General features: G+C 46.4%; 4 protein-coding genes across 5 annotated transcripts in view; 3 read left to right on the top strand and 1 right to left on the bottom strand.

The window, feature by feature from the left end:
- sh3gl3a (SH3-domain GRB2-like 3a) overlaps positions 1–7,714 on the top strand; it is a 25,418-nt gene extending 17,704 nt beyond the window's left edge. The window contains exons 7-11 of one of the 2 annotated variants that reach the window (XM_066647538.1): positions 424–527; positions 728–852; positions 955–987; positions 1,427–1,489; positions 3,286–7,714. In XM_066647538.1, the coding sequence (XP_066503635.1) occupies positions 424–527; positions 728–852; positions 955–987; positions 1,427–1,489; positions 3,286–3,491 (531 nt within the window). In that variant the 3' untranslated portion in view covers positions 3,492–7,714. The remainder of the gene's footprint in view (positions 1–423; positions 528–727; positions 853–954; positions 988–1,426; positions 1,490–3,285) is intronic. The other variant, XM_066647539.1, reaches the window with a different exon arrangement.
- The window catches only part of rplp2l (ribosomal protein, large P2, like), a 165,170-nt gene that overhangs the window by 37,707 nt on the left and 109,421 nt on the right, over positions 1–18,042 (top strand). The window lies entirely within an intron of this gene.
- Positions 8,770–10,871, bottom strand: gjd6 (gap junction protein delta 6). Its single transcript, XM_066647963.1, has 3 exons — positions 10,546–10,871; positions 9,357–9,478; positions 8,770–9,311 (listed from the first exon to the last, which is right to left on the bottom strand). The coding sequence occupies exons 1-3, from the start codon at positions 10,869–10,871 to the stop codon at positions 8,770–8,772; spliced, it is 990 nt and encodes a 329-aa protein (XP_066504060.1).
- Positions 13,428–17,362, top strand: zgc:158785 (uncharacterized protein LOC791214 homolog). Its single transcript, XM_066647960.1, is given in 7 exon segments — positions 13,428–13,538; positions 14,462–14,628; positions 14,735–14,939; positions 16,097–16,164; positions 16,832–16,910; positions 16,912–16,965; positions 17,267–17,362. Coding segments are annotated over 7 exon segments (780 nt in total).

Raw genomic sequence — 18,042 nt, 5'->3', positions numbered from 1 at the left:
TCTCTCACTCTCTCTCTCTCTGTCTCTTTCTCTCTCTTTCTCTCTCTCTGTCTCTCTTTCTCGCTCTCTCTCTATCTCTCTCTCTCTCTGTCTCTCTCTCTCTCTAGCTTCAGAAGTGTTTGATGGTGTCTCTGTTCAGGGAGAAGTTGGATATAAAATAAAAATAAATATCAAAACATAAATTATACAACAGCAAGCAGAGTTCACTGTGAAATACATTAATATTCTGATTATCTAAAGCGGGCCATTCTCTGTGTCACATGCCTGTGTGTGTGTGTGTGTGTGTGTGTGTGTGTTTGGAAAGAGCAGGACAAATGAGGAAGTATGTTGACAGCAGTTATTTTTGGTCACTTCCCTCTGACCCAGGTCACTTTCACAGTGTTCCTCAGTATTTGTTATTGTAGTATTCTTGTCCTCCTGCAGGTGGAGCAGGTGAGTCAGCTGTCTTCTCTAATCGAGGCGGCGCTGGAGTACCACCGTCAGTCCTCCGAGATCCTGGAGGAACTCAACAGCAAACTACACAACAGGTAGCTTCCAGATTTGTCCTTTAACACGGGGCAGAACCTCTGCCACCTTCAGGCCGTTAGTGGTGCTTTTCCTCTGCACGGCTGCGTCTTAAAAGTACGCCGTGGTCCAGACTTTCTCCTGTAAAGTTCAGGAGCATTAAACATTCAGCCCTTTGTCTTTAGACTGTAACTCCCACTGTTGTGTGTCTTCTGACCCTCAGGATGGCCTCAGCGAGCAGCCGGCCCAAGAAAGAGTTCAAACCAAAGTCCATCATGTCCAGCCTGGAGACGCTCGACAACACCCAGCAGAACGGCCTCTCGTACAGCTCCTCTAAAAAGTCCTCAGGTACCACCCTCCGCCAAATCATCGCCCTGGAAACGACCTCAGTACCGGGAATCATGTTGTTTTTAACTAAAACCCTTTCATTCTTTATTCATTTATTCACAGATCTCCAAGTCACCCACACTGTCAACGGAAAAAGTAAGTTCTTCACCTGGTACTCAACATCTCACTGTAAACCAGCAGTCAGTCCTTTCACTATACTGACACCCAGTGGCCGGAACAGATCAGAGGCTGTAGTTTAAAGCAGAGGTATTCAAACTGTGCCCCCCAGTGGGGTAAAAAGGAATTGCGGAGGGTGTAGGTGAGAGTGGAGACAAATGAAGCTTTTTAAAAGACTCTCTAACGGATTAAAACTGATAGATGTTTTCAAGAATTTCAGGAAGGAACAGAAATCTGTGAAATATATAATATTTGTGGAAATGTAGAAGTGATTATTGATTATTGATGATGAAGGGATCACTTTGTTGCTTGTGAGTTTTGTGTCGTGCTTGTGATTGCATCCATGTTCATCCATGATCTGTGCTTTTTTTCTGTGTGTGTGTGTGTCTGTCATCCATGCTCTTACTTTGGTTCTCAGCTGATCACGTAAGATACGTTTCCCCCATCGATCACATGTGGTCCGAAAGCACCCAACATAGTCGTGAGTATCGTCACATCTGTATCATCACATCTGTATCGTCACATCTGTATCGTCACATCTGTATTTATGTGCAGTAAAGCATTTCCTAAAGCTGGATTTTTATTAAAGGAGCAGTCAGTCTTTTTTTATGAGACAAATGTTATAGTGACTCCTAGTGGCCTGGAGGAGATTCTGTAGTGAACGTATATGAAACGTGCACGGGGACCCACACTGTGGGGAATACATTTATTTCTCTATTTAACGGGAGTTGTATGTTATACTCCATCCATCCATTATCTGTAACCGCTTATCCAATTTTTTAGGGTCGCGGGGGGTCCAGAGCCTACCTGGAATCATCGGGCGCAAGGCAGGAATACACCCTGGAGGGGACGCCAGTCCTTCACAGGGCAACACAGACACACACACACACACACACACACTCACACCTACGGACACTTTCGAGTCGCCAATCCACCTGCAACGTGTGTTTTTGGACTGTGGGAGGAAACCGGAGCACCCGGAGGAAACCCACGCGGACACGGGGAGAACACACCAACTCCTCACAGACAGTCACCCGGAGCTGGAATCGAACCCACAACCTCCAGGCCCCTGGAGCTGTGTGACTGCGACACTACCTGCTGCGCCACCGTGCCGCCCTGTATGTTATACTAGAAATAGAAATTAATAAAGAACACAATTTTTATTCATTCGTTCTGTGGTTCTGGAGTCTACCCGGAATCACAGGGCGCAAGGCAGGAACACACCCTGGAGGGGGCGCCAGTCCTTCACAGGGCGACACACACTCACACATTCACTCACGCACTCACACCTACGGACACTTTTGAGTCTCCAATCCACCTACCAACGTGTGTTTTTGGAGCGTGGGAGGAAACCGGAGCACCCGGAGGAAACCCACGCAGACACAGAGAGAACACACCACACTCCTCACAGACAGTCACCCGGAGGAAACCCACGCAGACACAGAGAGAACACGCCACACTCCTCACAGACAGTCACCCGGAGGAAACCCACGCGGACACAGAGAGAACACACCACACTCCTCACAGACAGTCACCCGGAGGAAACCCACGCAGACACAGGGAGAACACGCCACACTCCTCACAGACAGTCACCCGGAGGAAACCCACGCGGACACAGAGAGAACACACCACACTCCTCACAGACAGTCACCCGGAGGAAACCCACGCGGACACAGAGAGAACACACCACACTCCTCACAGACAGTCACCCGGAGGAAACCCACGCAGACACAGGGAGAACACGCCACACTCCTCACAGACAGTCACCCGGAGGAAACCCACGCGGACACAGAGAGAACACACCACACTCCTCACAGACAGTCACCCGGAGGAAACCCACGCAGACACAGAGAGAACACACCACACTCCTCACAGACAGTCACCCGGAGGAAACCCACGCAGACACAGAGAGAACACACCACACTCCTCACAGACAGTCACCCAGAGGAAACCCACGCGGACACAGAGAGAACACACCACACTCCTCACAGACAGTCACCCGGAGCGGGAGCTGTGACAGAGACACTACCTGCTGCTCCACAGTGCCCCCCTTATGTTCTTATTATTTTAAAAATCCTGAACAGAACCAGTTTAAGATCCAGAGTGTAACTGGTCAAAAAGGGCTATGTTTGATAGTTTTTAGTTCAGTAAAAATGACTTATTGCTCCTTTAAAACATGAAGGAAATGACATTTTTTTCAGAGATTAAGATTAAGAAGCTGTTTAAGGAGCTACAGGATGTTTTTATGTTTACGTTTTGTTGTATTTTTCCTCTCAGAGACAGAGCTGCACATGGACCAGCCGTGCTGCCGCTCGCTCTACGACTTCCAGCCCGAGAACCAGGGAGAGCTGGGCTTCAAAGAGGGGGACATCATCATCCTCACCAACCAGATCGACGAGAACTGGTACGAGGGCATGATCAACGGGGAGTCGGGCTTCTTCCCCATCAACTACGTGGAGGTCCTAGTGCCCCTCCCTCAATGAGCCCGGCCTAACGACTCTCTCCACGAGGAGCCGCATTCCACCACAGACGCTTCCAGGCGCTTTTTTTAACCCACTATTTATTCCTCTCTCTCCTCTCTGTCGGTGACCCGCCGTACGCCGGTGTCCTGTCGGCCTTCTGATGTTTATCCTTTGGCTTTTGCTCATTGGTTGTTCCGAAAAGGTGTTGCATCCAATAAGAAGGCTGCCTTCGTCACTGAGCGGTTTCAGTTCTCTGGCTCTAACGTGGTTTATCTGCTGCGGTGGTCTTCTCTGTTGCTGAAACACATTTGTTACGGACTGTCGGTGTCTCTACTGCTTCTCATATGAATGTGTATTCCCCCAGTGTTTGACCTCTGTCTCTCTAGCGCTCTCTTTATAGCCGCCAGAGCTACACTGTGTCCTAAAGTTTGTAGACACCTACTTATAGTCTCCTCTGGCTGCAGCGAAGCATCCACCTGCCTGGGGAGGCTTTATACCAGATGTTTGAACATTTCTGTGAGGGGATTTGATGGCATTCAGCCTTGACAGCATTCGTGAGGTCAGCTACTGATGCTGAATGAAAAGTTCTGGATTCCAACTCATCCCAGAGCAATCAGACTGAGTCTGAAAGGTTTAATACCCCTTCTGTCAACACACAGTCTCATGTGCAGCTGCTCCAGAGCATCACACTTCATCTGGTGCTGTGTGTAGAAGTGTCAGCAAACGTTTAGACGTTCAGTGTGGGTTAGATATCAGAGGAGGTTCTGGGATATAATCCATAAACTCAGTGGAGCTGATGCTTTGAGACAACAATCCAGATCTGACCAAACCTTACGTGACATGAGCTTTCAAGCACTACCTCAGATTTGTGATGTAACAAAACCTGCCAAACACAGCCGTCCTAATCAGGAGAACCTAAAAAGGGCAAGTCCACCAAATACCAGTCTCAGTGACATCTGAAGCATGTGATGAAGCAGAAATTTGGAAAAGTGTGGGAATGTGAAGACTGTAACAGTGACAGCTTTGAGTGAAGGTCATTCAGCTCCATTTAGTGCATCTCTCTCTCTCTCCCACTCTCTCTCTCGTTTGTGATTATTGTGATTATGTATAATCACAGTCACAGTGTATTTGGGTGGAGATGGAAATTAATAATAACAATAATTATTAATTCATTCATTCATTCATTATCTGTAACCCTTATCCAGTTCAGGGTCGCGGTGGGTCCAGAGCCTACCTGGAATCATTGGGCACAAGGCACAGTGGAGCAGCAGGTAGTGTCGCAGTCACACAGCTCCAGGGTCCTGGAGGTTGTGGGTTTGAGTCCCGCTCCGGGTGACTGTCTGTGAGGAGTGTGGTGTGTTCTCTCTGTGTCTGCGTGGGTTTCCTCCGGGTGACTGTCTGTGAGGAGTGTGGCGTGTTCTCTCTGTCTGCGCGTGGGTTTTCTCCGGGTGACTGTCTGTGAGGAGTGTGGTGTGTTCTCTCTGTGTCTGCGTGGGTTTCCTCCCCGTGACTGTCTGTGAGGAGTGTGGTGTGTTCTCTCTGTGTCTGCGTGGGTTTCCTCCAGGTGACTGTCTGTGTGGTGTGTTTTCCCTGTGACTGCCTTGCACCCAGTGATTCCAGGTAGGCTCTGGACCCTGAATTGGATAAGCAGTTACAGATAATGAATGAATGAATTATTATTATTATTTATTTTGTGACTGTGGTTGTGTTCCTCTTTAGAATCAACTCCCATTCACTCAGCACATGAACCTTCGTCTGTTTTTTATCTGAAAACATTCCACTTTCTACTGTAGCTCTCCTCTGCGTTTAATGACGAGCCTTTTCTGCTCCAATCAGCTTTGTGAGAGCGACAGAGAGAGAGATGGATAGAGATGGGTATTGATCCCCACTGTAAATATTGTTCGGTCGATATCAAACCCCAAAGTTACAGTTTTATAAAGAAATGTAAATGAACTATAGTCTCTCAAGCTTTTAAAATCACTTCACAGATTGACGGCTTCTTTTTAAACTGACAGAAAGTGTCTGGTCTCACAGAAATGTCCTCATTTTACAGAAGAAGAGGCGAAAGACGGAGTTCCACTCTGGCCATGGACTGTACTGTTTTTGTCTCTTCTTTGTCTGTGTTTTTTAAATGAGCTGCTTGTTTCTTTTCTGTTGTGTCTTTCACTGTCAAACCTCCTTTTTTACATCTCTTTCTCTGCCATCGCTGCTCTGTTGAATGAGTATTACTATTGATAAAGGAGACAGTATCAATCCGCTCCTGTATCAGAAAGAGCTCCACGTCTGTCATCAGATGGAAACATTCACACGTCTCCAGACTGAAGCCTCTGCGCTCAGGACACTTTCCCAGAATTCCCTGTGGTCTATAAAAGTGACACTTCAGTGGTTTCACGTTTATCTGTATTTACTCCTCTGTAAACTACACAACTTCCTTATGACGACTGACACAACCCTCCAGTAAAGTGTTGCCCAAATTCACTTTGAATAGAAGCCAATGGGCAGCTGCTACATTTCAGTGAGGTGTTTCTTCATTAAGCTGTCAGTGAATCTGATTGGCTCTTTCAGAGATGGTCTCAATGTGGTCATCCCTAACAGTGTAGTGCCTTATCACTGTGGATGATGATACAGTGCTGTAACTGCTTCTCTGCGTATCCCAGATCATGCACTGCAGATATTTAGATTCTGAAACGCTCTCACTCCTGCTGCTTGACTTCCTGCAGTCCGTGGATGTTGTCGTTCATTGGCTAATGAGGTTTTGAGTGACAGCTCCGTGCACCTGATGAAATACACATGCTTGCTGCACTGAACGGCATCTGGTGACTGAGCTGTCACTCCTGAACTCATTACTCAATGAGGGGAAGCACTCCTGAAAAACCCCACATGGCAGGTTTGTGTCAGAACAGTGAGCAGAAGGTCGGGCGGCGCAGGAGAGAGAGTAGGCGGTTTAACCACAGCCCACAGTGAGGTCAAAGTCTGACGGGGGATGCACCCGATTCCTTGAAGTCTGGCTTCTCACGTAGCTCCTGGTGTGAACACAGGGTTACGCTCATGTTGCTCTAGAGTGTCTGTGTCTATTCATAGCCGGTGTAAAGGTGTCTACAGACTTTTGGACATGATCCGTTACACATGCCTTAATGGGAAATGTTACAAAACTGTTTCAACTTGAATGAACTATTTCCGGGAAAAACAAACAGTGACCCGTTCACTACCAAACACTACTGACCCCCACCCCCACCTTTATGTTTTTTGTCCCAATTCTGTCACTACATTTCTCAGTACAGTACTCAGTTCAGTACTCGGTTCAGAATTCAGTAAGTACAGTACCAAGTTCAGTACTCAATTCAGTACTCAGTTCAGAATTCAGTAAGTACAATGTGCTCAGTTCAGTATTCAGTAAGTACTCAGTACAGTGCTCGGTTCAGTACTCAGTTTATTACTCGGTTCAGAATTCAGTAAGTACAGTACTCAGTTTAGTACTCGGTTCAGAATTCAGTAAGTATAGTACCAAGTTCAGTATTCAGTGAGTACAGTACTCAGTTCAGAATTCAGTAAGTACAGTACTCGGTACTGTGCTCAGTTCAGTATTCAGTAAGTACTCAGTTCAGTACTCAGTACAGTGCTCAATTTAGTACTCAGTTCAGTATTCAGTAAGTACAGGACCAAGTTCAGTATTCAGTGAGTACAGTACCAAATTCAGTATTCAGTGAGTACAGTACTTAGTTTATTACTTGGTTCAGTACTCAGTGAGTACTCAGTTCATCATTCAGCAAGTACTTAGTACAGTGCTCAGTTTAGTACTCAGTTCAGTATTCAGTAAGTACAGTACTTAGTTCATTACTTGGTTCAGTACTCAGTGAGTAATCAGTTCAGTAAGTACAGTACTCAGTTCATTACTTGGTTCAGTACTCAGCGAGTACTCAGTAAGTATAGTTCTCGGTTCACTATTCAGTTTAGTATTCAGTAAGTACAGTACTCAGTTCATTACTCGGTTCAGTACTCAGTTTAGTTCTTAGTACTCAGTACAATACTCTGTTCTTAGTACAGCACTCAGTACAATACTCTGTTCAGTTCTCAGTTTAGTACTCAGTACAGTACTTAGTAAGTGCAGTACTCTGTTCAGTACAGTACTCAGTAAGGAGTGGGACACAGATGATGTTTGTTTTGCTCTCTTTATGGTAATTTATACAGAAAGTGTTTTATAGATGTAAATGAATATATTACAAACTGTATATTGCATAAATAAATGATAAATACTGTTTACTTTGTTGTGACTGACATTTTTCTGTTTATTTCACACAAAAGAAAACATCTTAAAGAAAGGAGCAGCTGTTGTTCGCTCAGTGTCCAAGCTCCGCCCACAAATGTCCTGTTTCATAGCTACTGTTTCAACCAATCCCATTCAATATAATGAGAAACTGAAACTCAAGGAATGCCATTCTGACACCTAGTGGCCTGGCTGTGTTAGTTCAGAGGGTTTAAATTTCCAGGTAATGCTTAGACTTAGCCTGGGACTAAACTGGATCTCAGAACCAAGGTTTTTCAATTCAAATTAAACAAAAAATTTACAGAAGGAAAAAAATATTTAATATATATATATTTTGCAAATTTCAATTTATATTAAATGAAAAGCAGCTTGCATTGTGAATGAATGTAAAACAAACAAGGAAGGTGTCACAGCTTCTGTTCACAAAGATTCCAACCCACACACTCAGAGGGAAACCCCAACCTGGAGGAACCGGGAGGCCTTGCCCTGAAGGGAGGGAATAGCTCCCAATTTGCGGAACCTGAACATGCAGCATCTTTAGAGACCATCGTAATTTTACCAGGGGTGGCATATGATCTGGGTTTGTTCCGTCTGCATTGCAGCATTGAGATTGCGTGTTTGGGGAACACAGGGTTTGAGGCATGCCCTTCCTTAAGGGCAAGGCCTCCCTGTTCCTTCTGGTTGGAGCTTCCCCTCACCAGAAGAGTCCAGTCTGAGTTTCAGAGTCCCTTGGGTAACTGGAGTTAGGTTTATAATAACACAGACCTGAAGGTTCAAAATCCATGCCTGGACTTGGACCTCCACACCGTCCGGGATTCCTAGCTCTATTCTTTTATGGCGATTTCCACTGCATTGTACCTGATCTACTCTTGACTTTACTGGCTTGGTCCCTGGTTGGCTTTCCACTATAAAGCTCAAAAAAGAACAAGGAGTAAAAGAGAACTCACTTCCAGGGTCCAGATACCAGATTCGCTTAATGGAAAAGCCAAAGAGCTGAGCCGATTAGAGTAGGGTCCATGCAGTGGAGAAGCGCCATTATATCCACACCTCAGCACCTCTAGATTTGCTGGGTTTTCCTTTAGGAGCTTGTGTTTTCTCTCTTTTGTTCTGCACCAAGTCCTCTCTCTCCTCTTTGATCTGAGAACAGTTTCCAGCGCAGGTCCAGTCGGGCCGATGGTCCAGAACCAGGTCCAGAGTGGGCAGGGAGGTGGTGCTGGTCACTTCTCTAAATGTCAGCGAGGTCATGGACTGTGGATCATAATTGTTTCTGGCTCCTTGGTCGTGTTTCCGGCTCATGGACTTCTTGATCTTCTTCCAGCCGAGGTGGTTGAGCTCCAGGACGTTGAGGAAGATGCAGAAGGCCCCTACGGAGAACATGAAAATGAGGAAGATGCTCTTCTCCGTCGGCCGGGAGACGTAGCAGTCCACCCTCTGGGAACACGGAGGAACGGTGCACACGAAGTGAGCCGGAACACGGAAACCGAACAGAAACCACTGGGTGAGGAGGAAGCCCACCTCCAGCAGGGCCCGGAAACACACGTGGAACACATACACTTTGGAGAGAACTCCTGAAGAACCTCCCTCAGGAGATCCTTGATCCACAGAGCAAGTCAAGGACACACAGGCATTCTGGGGGCTGCTCTTCTGACCGCTGCGGACTCCGAGACCCTCCAGGACGTTGACCAGACTGTGGCCCAGGTGTCTATGGGAGGTAATGGAGCAGCTGTCTGAATCACAGCTCAAACTACAAAGATTTCGGGCCTGGGAACAGGTGAGAGGCACACAGGCATTCTTCTGGACATTTTTCTGGACACTCTTCTGGACGCTGATACCTTCCAGCACATTCACCAGGCTCTGACCCAGGCTCTTGTTGGACCTGAAAACATATAGAGTTAAATTTCCTGAATAATGAGATGTACTGAGATATATACCTCGAATAATGAGATACACTGGGATAAATACTTTAAATAATAAAATATATTGAGATAATAATCTTGAATAAGGGATATATCAAAATAAATCGCCTGAATAATGAGATACATTGAGATAAAGAGCCTAAATAATGAGATGCATTAAGATAAACAGCCTAAATAATGAGTTACATTGAGATAAACTGCCTGAATAATGAGATGCATTGATATAAACACCCTAAATAATGAAATATACTGAGATAAACAGCCTAAATAATGAGATACATTAAGATAAACAGCCTGAATAATGAGATACATTGAGACAAACAGCTTAAATATTGAGATAAATAGCCTGAATAATGAGATACATTGAGATAAACGCCTGAATAATAAGATATACTGAGATATATGCCTGAATAATGAGATACTTTGAGATAAACAGCCTAAATAATGAGATACATTAAGATAAACAGCCTGAATAATGAGATACATTGAGATAAACAGCCTGAATAATGAGATACATTGAGATAAACAGCCTGAATAATGAGATACATTGAGATAAACAGCCTGAATAATGAGATACATTGAGATAAACAGCCTGAATAATGAGATACATTGAGATAAACAGCCTGAATAATGAGATACATTGAGATAAACAGCCTGAATAATGGGATACATTGAGATAAACAGCCTGAATAATGAGATATACTGAGATAAACGCCTGAATAATGAGATATACTGAGACAAACAGCCTAAATAATGAGATACATTGAGATAAACAGCCTGAATAATGAGATATATTGAGACAAACAGCCTAAATAATGAGATACATTGAGACAAACAGCCTGAATAATGAGATATACCGAGATAAATATGTTAAAGGGCTGTGTGGACCACTCACGGGACGGCGGGGTGTGTCCTCTTGGAGAGGTTGTGCCAGGTGTAGATGATGAACCCGAGCGAGGGTGTGGACACGGCGATGATGTGGAAGACCCAGAAGCGCGGCTGGGAGATGGGGGCGAAGGCGTCGTAGCAGACGTTGGGGCAGCCGGGCTGCAGGGTGTCGCACACAAACATCTGCTGCTCGTCCGCATACACGTCCTCGGCCGCCACCGCCACCACCAGCAGCCGGAAGATCACCATCACTGTCAGCCACAAGCGTCCAATCAGAGTCGAGTGCTGGTGCACGGCGTCCAGCAAACGCTTCAGCAGCGTCCACTCCGTCATGGCCAGGGGCAGAAAAACCAGCCTGAATCCATACTCAAGACAAAGCAGAGGTGGCAGCGTGAGACAGCGGCAGTAAAACATACTGAGCACTATTCTGTAGTAACAGTAGTGACAAAATAAAAAGAACAAAGCTGTAATAATTTCACAAGGTACACTCTCAGAACAAAAGAACATTACAGATACATTACCGTCACTAAAGCTACAAACAGTGTAGTGTATCTTTAAAGGTACAGCAGTGGTGTTAGAGTCCAGTTGTGTTCCTTAAAGGTTCATTACATTCTCTTCTCCAGAAGGAGAGGGGGATCTCTGTAATCTTTCATTACTTTTTCACTTCTCTAATGTCTCCTTTTGTCTCAATCTTTTTCTCCAAAGGATTATATGGAGAGTCAAAAATCAAGCACAAAAATGACTGATTAAAACTTACAGAACCTCTGTGGAGCGTTTTAGAACATCCAGCATCTATCAGCGCTGGACCGGGAGTGTGTTCGGAGCAGGTCCTCTTCTTTCTGGATCCGTTTCCTCTGAAATAAATCTGAAAAACCAACCAGAATAATCAGCTTCTCACAGGAACCCTGTAACACCGCTCCTCTGCCCTGGTCTCGACTCTGTGAGTGAAGGGAAGCAGCTGAGACTCACCTCTGCTCATGGCTCTGAAAACAGCTCCAGTAAAGCGGCAGAGCGAGAGCCGTGTCCGGAACAGTGTCCATCATTTCTTGGTCTCGAGATAAGAGCCCCATCTCTGGCCACTTCACAGCGGGTCACGTGGGGCTCCTTCTGTCCTCTTGTCTTTTTAAAACCCTCCGGAGAGAGACGGCGCTCTCCAGCTCTAGATAGCGCTCTGATAGCGGCGGCTGGTGGAGTTCTTTTTAGCCGCTGGACGTCCCCAGACACAGGGAGCCTCCTTTAAAAGGACATGCGCTTAAAAATACGCCACAGATAACAGGTGATTCTCCACACACTGTGTTTGGGAAGGTTCGGATGCTGCGGTGAAGGCTTGGTGCTAGGCATGGTGAGGATCATGTGCAGCTGCTCCAGAGCACAAGCAGTGGTGGGTGGGTGCACGTCACTGTGAGGAGCTCTCAGAGCAGGACGTCTGGTTTCATTCAACACCACTGTCCCCTGCTCAGGGAGATCCTCTGTGTGCTTTAACACTTCCCCTTTAATTACAGTTTGGTCAAAGGTCAGACGACGGGTCATCGTCCAGCGTCCAGACCTCCGTCGACCTCATGTTTTAAATACTTTCACTTAGTTTTATTCATACAATGATCCCCAGAGTCTGGACACTACTCCCCCACCCCCTCCCCCTCCCCAAGACCCCAGAGCTCTCTCAGAAACACACACACACAATTCACCCCCTCACTCCATTCATGAGGAACCTGAACAGCTTCTGTCTCGCCCGGCCCTCAGAGATGAATGAGGATTAACAAGAGAGAGAGAGAGAGAGAGAGAGAGAGAGAGAGAGAGAGAGTGAGAGAGTGAGAGAGAGAGAGAGAAAGAGAGAGAGAAAGAGAGAGAGAGAGAGAGATTGAAGGAGAGTGAAGGCCCTCACGGCTGATTACTCTAATCTCTCCCTCTCTCTGGGAGCTCACTTTCTCGTGTTTCAGGGGAAATCCCTGGTTCCTCTTTTCTTCTCTCCTCTTTCAGGTCTGTCTGGTGGTGGTATTAAAGCGTCTTGTTGCTACATCTGTAATAGCTGTCTGCCACGGGGCCCTGCGTCTGCGTCTGGGTGATTTACATAAACACAGCATCCCACCAAAATCCACCCAGGGTCTGGACAGCCTTCAGGGGGCGAGGTCTCAGCTCTGTCCTCATGGGGGGCTCAGACGGGGTCCAACACCAGCACACGCAGTGACTTAGCACAACACCAAACCTTGTCAAAACCTTCATTCATTTATCCATACATCCATTCATCTTCTGTAAGGCCTTCATCCTGAACAGTGTCCAGAGCCCATCCAGAATCACTAGATGCAAGACAGGAACACACCCTGGACAGGGCACTGCACATTCAGCCATTCACTCCCACACTCACCCAGTCATTCACACACTCACCCAGTCATTCACACACTCACCCAGTCACCCATCCACTCACACACTCACCCAGTCACTCACACATCCACTCACACACTCACCCAGTCATTCACACACTCACCCATCCACTCACACACTCACCCAGTCATTCACACACTCACCCATCCACTTGCACACTCACCCAGTCACTCACACAGTCACTCACACAGTCACCCAGTCACTCACCCATCCACTCACACACTTACACTTACTGTGGTCAGTCCTTCAGAGAGTGAATAAAGGCTGTGACTAAGTGTATTAGGGGTTCTGGGCTCGTCACTAATCCCCAGTTATTCTCACCCAAGACCTTCAGCTCAGCCCTAATCTGAGAGAGAGAGAGAGAGAGAGAGAGAGAAAGAGAGTGACAGGGAGAGAGAGAGAAAACAAAACAGAGACCATCCTCTGGGGATTGGACACCGTTTGGAGTGAGTTGATGGACTGTGTGAGATCCGGAGCACATTGTTTCTCTCTCTCTTCTCTGATGATCGAATGGAGGGAAGGAAGGATGGAGGAATGAAGCTGAACCTCTCTGGGCTTTCGGGACCTTGCTCTCCAGCTTCCTCCCTCATGTCCAGCAACGCTGAAGCTGACGGACAGCTGGTAAGTGTTTTTATTATTTTTTATTTCTGCTGATTGCACAGTGCACCTAGGACACATTAACATCTACACAACACCATTAACCCTTTACACCCATGGTTTATTACATGCCAGTGTTTAATGGTCAGTTATAATATGTAAACCTTCCAATTTTTTCAACATTTCTGCATAATACAGTTATTACAAAGTAAAGAAAGCGATGGAGAGTGTGTTGGTGTGAAGTGGTGGATTGTAGAGACTCTGGAATAGCTTTCTTTCCAGTGGTTTTGAATGGAACCAGACATCGCCTTGTTTACAACACCAAGCAGTGTACTTCCACAGTGATGATGATGAGGAGGATGTGATGATGGTGAGGATGTGATGATGATGAGGATGTGATGATGATGGTGAGGATGGTGGTGGTGATGATGATGATGTGATGATGATGAGGATGGTGGTGATGATGGGAACATTTAAAAAGAAAAGACTTAAGACTGAGAATGTTTTTGTGTATTTTTTTTTTTTTTAAATCTCTGAGGTGCTTTTAAAGGAGGACGTCTGGTTCCACTCAGTTCCACTGTCCAAGGCTCTGACTAAAAACCCAATAGCACTGGGTCCGTTGGGTGAACTGTGCAGATTATTTGAAGAATAACGAGTTTTCTGTTATTAGAGGTAAATATTTTGAAATTATTAGTGTTTAAAAAGCATTTTCAAACTTAGAAAATCAACAAAATGTTTGCACTTGACACTATAGTATTCACTGATTGGTCTGATTACTCTCTCACACACACACACACACACACACACACTTTCTCTCCATCTAACTCACTGTCTGTCATTTTTTATTTATATATGACTCTTTCTCTCCATTACTTTATCCTTTTCTCTCTCTCTCTCTCTCTCTCTCTCTCTCAAGGTGTGAGGTGTGAAGGGATGTGTATGTAAAGGACATGCAGAGTGAGGCCTGGTCACCTGGTCCTGGTCCTGATCCAGTGGACCTGGATTCACCAAAACTGGAAAATAAATCAGTGGAGATCAGCCCAGGCCCCGTCCAGGATGTCCCCCCTTCTCTGGATCATGTTCTGTCCATGCTCCCGGTGTCCAGCTGCAGCAGGTGGGCCACACCTTCTCTGTGGTGGGGGGGGGGGGGGGGGGTCTCATCCCTGAGGGGGCTGATGGCATGAGCAGCTGCTCTGTTAAAACCCACTGTGTGTCCACAGCCTGAACGGACTGGAGCTGTTCTGCCGAATCTGTCACGAAGGCGGTGTCGCCGCGGAGCTGGTGTCTCCATGTGTGTGTGCGGGGACGGTGGGCGCGGTGCACTGGGTCTGTCTCGAGCACTGGCTCACGGCTTCCAGCACAAGACGCTGCAAGCTCTGCCACCACGAGTTCGCCCTGGAATGCCTGCCCAAGCCTCTGACTGAGGTAACACACACACACACTGCGATACACACTCTCACACTGCGATACACACTCCAACACACACACACACACTGCGATACACACTCTCAAACTGCGATACACACACCAACACACACACTCACACGGCGGTACACTCACACACTCTCAATCTGTGATACACACACCAACACACTGCGATACACACTCTCAAACTGTGATACACACTCCAACACACACTCTCACACTGCGATACACACTCTCAAACTGTGATACACACTCCAACACACACTCTCACACTGCGATACACACTCTCAATCTGTGATACACACACACTGCGATACACACACTCAAACTGTGATACACACACCAACACACTGCGATACACACTCTCAAACTGTGATACACACTCCAACACACACTCTCACACTGCGATACACACTCTCAAACTGTGATACACACACCAACACACACTCACACACTGCGATACACACTCTCAAACTGTGATACACACACCAACACACACTCACACACTGCGATACACACTCTCAATCTGTGATACACACACACTGCGATACACACACTCAAACTGTGATACACACACCAACACACTGCGATACACACTCTCAATCTGTGATACACACACCAAAACACACTCTCACACTGCGCTACACACTCTCACACACCAACATACACTCTCAAACTGTGATAAACAAACACACTCAGACTGCGATACACACTCCAACACACACACTCACACTGATACACACACCAACACACGCGCTCACACTGCGCTACACACTCTCACACTGTAATACACACACCAACACACTCTCACACTGCACTACACACTCTCACACACCAACACACACACACAGACTGCGATACACTCTCAAACTGATACACACACCAACACACTCTTACACTGCGCTACACACTCTCACACATAACACACTCTCAAACTGTGTTACACACACCAACACACACTCTCAGACTGCGATACATTCTCATACTGTGATATACATTCTCACACACACACACACACACTCAGTGACACACAGCTCTGGAATGGCGGTGGTAAAGTTTGGACACTGGTGCAGTGAAGTGTCCCGGAGCGACCCTCGGTTCACATTGAAGCGTCTGCTGCAGCTCGTCTGCTCTTCAGCTCTAAACCACTTCAGCAGGTGAAGAGATTAGATGGCGCTGTGCTCAGGCTTCGTGCTTCTTTAATGTCTTTTATCTCCTGTGTGGGGTAAACACAGCTGACCAATATAGCCCTGTCTGCCCAGGCCCAGGACACACTGCACTGACCTCACGTATCTGTGGAGGACCCATTTATCCAACTATGGTCAAATCACATCAACACACTCCCACACCTCAGAATAAACAAAAAGAACAAGAGACACATCCAACCCACACACTGTGAAACAAGACCCCCACCCCCAGTCAGTTTTCTGTGCACTGCCTAAGTCAGAAAACACAAGCCGTTCTGATCCTGCGCCGCTTCTGACGTCAAGTGCAGAGACTTTAGAATGGCCCCGCCCCCTCGTCTGAGTCTGTCCAATCACAGCGCTGGACTCGTGTTTATGTGAGAGCGCAAAGACGAGGTTAAACTCAGCGAAACAGACACAACGAGCGCGGAGAAATAAGAGCACTGAGTAAAAACGGAGAAGAAAGAGAACAGAGTGAAAACGGCTAAAAACCAGAGCTTCTGCTCCTCGCTCCTCACTGCTGTGCGCTCGGGGTCGGGGTGAACAGCGAGCGGCTCATTATCATTTAAAGGAACAGGTGCTGAAAGCCATCAAACCGATGCAGAGAGATCAGTGTTGTCCTCACTTTGCGTGTGTGTGTGTGTGTGTGTGTGTGTGTGTGTGTGTGTGTGTGTATTGTTCCACTGGCTGGCCACTCCATCCACGCAGCAGCATGGCCGGTCTGTCCGGCTGGATGTGTGTCCAAGGAGCCGTGGACCTTTTCTACAGCAACGGCCTGGAGGGCGTGCACCCTCTTCCTCCTCACATTCGCCCTCTTCACCATCTACTTCTTCTGGACCATGGTGAGCCCAACACTATTGTTCACAACTTTTAGAGGCTCAGAAGAACTCAGAGGAACTGAGATTACAGTAAAATCTGATTATTCTCCTGTTTTTTGGACAGTTTTATGTGATTTATCTTGAAACTTTGAGGATAACTTTCATTTTTTGAGAAATTAAACTTACTGTTGACATTGTAAAAGTCACTAAACTAGTGAAACTGTCAAGAAATAAGCTGAAAAATCATAATATTAAACAAACCGAGCAGAATCACTAAGTTAAAGAAGAAAAGTGGGTTTTTACAGCGTATAGTCAGTTCTCACAGGTTTTCCTACGTTATCACGTTCATCTCTTTCGAACATGGAGCGAGACCAACGAGACAGGGACTGGACTCTCAGTGCAGTTACGTCCACACGGCTGAGATGTAACTGAAGCTGTAGAGGAACTATGGGATAGTGAATGGAACCAGGCGTCTCCAGGTCTACACCATAAGCTCAGCATGGCTCACCACCACCTCCAGGCTCTAATCAGACATCACCCCTGCGCCCCCCACTGTTTCTGAGAGGAGCTTTCAGAGGACACCGTCTGGTTCCATTCACCTCTGACTCATCTTCATTGGACAGCGTTACAAACTCTAGAGGCACTGCTTCTCTATGATGTAGACCTCTGCTGCCCCCTATGTGAAAGCCTCAGTACTGTCAAAGCCTGTAAGGCCAAGACACAAGCAGAGACGAGGGACGTGGAACCCGACCTGTTCGAGTGTGATACGCCTTTACACCGTGGAATAAACAATGAGGAGGACACTATGCTGTGTACAAACCTTACACTCATTTGTACGTGTTTTAAAGCAGCGCAGCTCCGAAAAAAAGCCATATTCAACCAAACACTGGTTTTAACTTCATCTTTATTGCAATTAAATATAAAACAATTCATACACTGACCACATCAATGCAATAAATAGGCGATCGTGACTTTCAGGGTGAGGTCTTCTCCAGGGTTCCTGTTAATGCTGTTGTGTTACTGAACTAAAAAAACGAGCGTTTGACAAAGGCCCTAAACTCCTGCTGTTGAAGCGCTTTATTTACAGCCAATAAACAATAA

Source organism: Hoplias malabaricus, chromosome 16 (assembly GCF_029633855.1).
Source record: "Hoplias malabaricus isolate fHopMal1 chromosome 16, fHopMal1.hap1, whole genome shotgun sequence".
NCBI classification, from domain to species: domain Eukaryota; kingdom Metazoa; phylum Chordata; class Actinopteri; order Characiformes; family Erythrinidae; genus Hoplias; species Hoplias malabaricus.
This window is presented reverse-complemented; position numbering and strand designations above follow the sequence as displayed.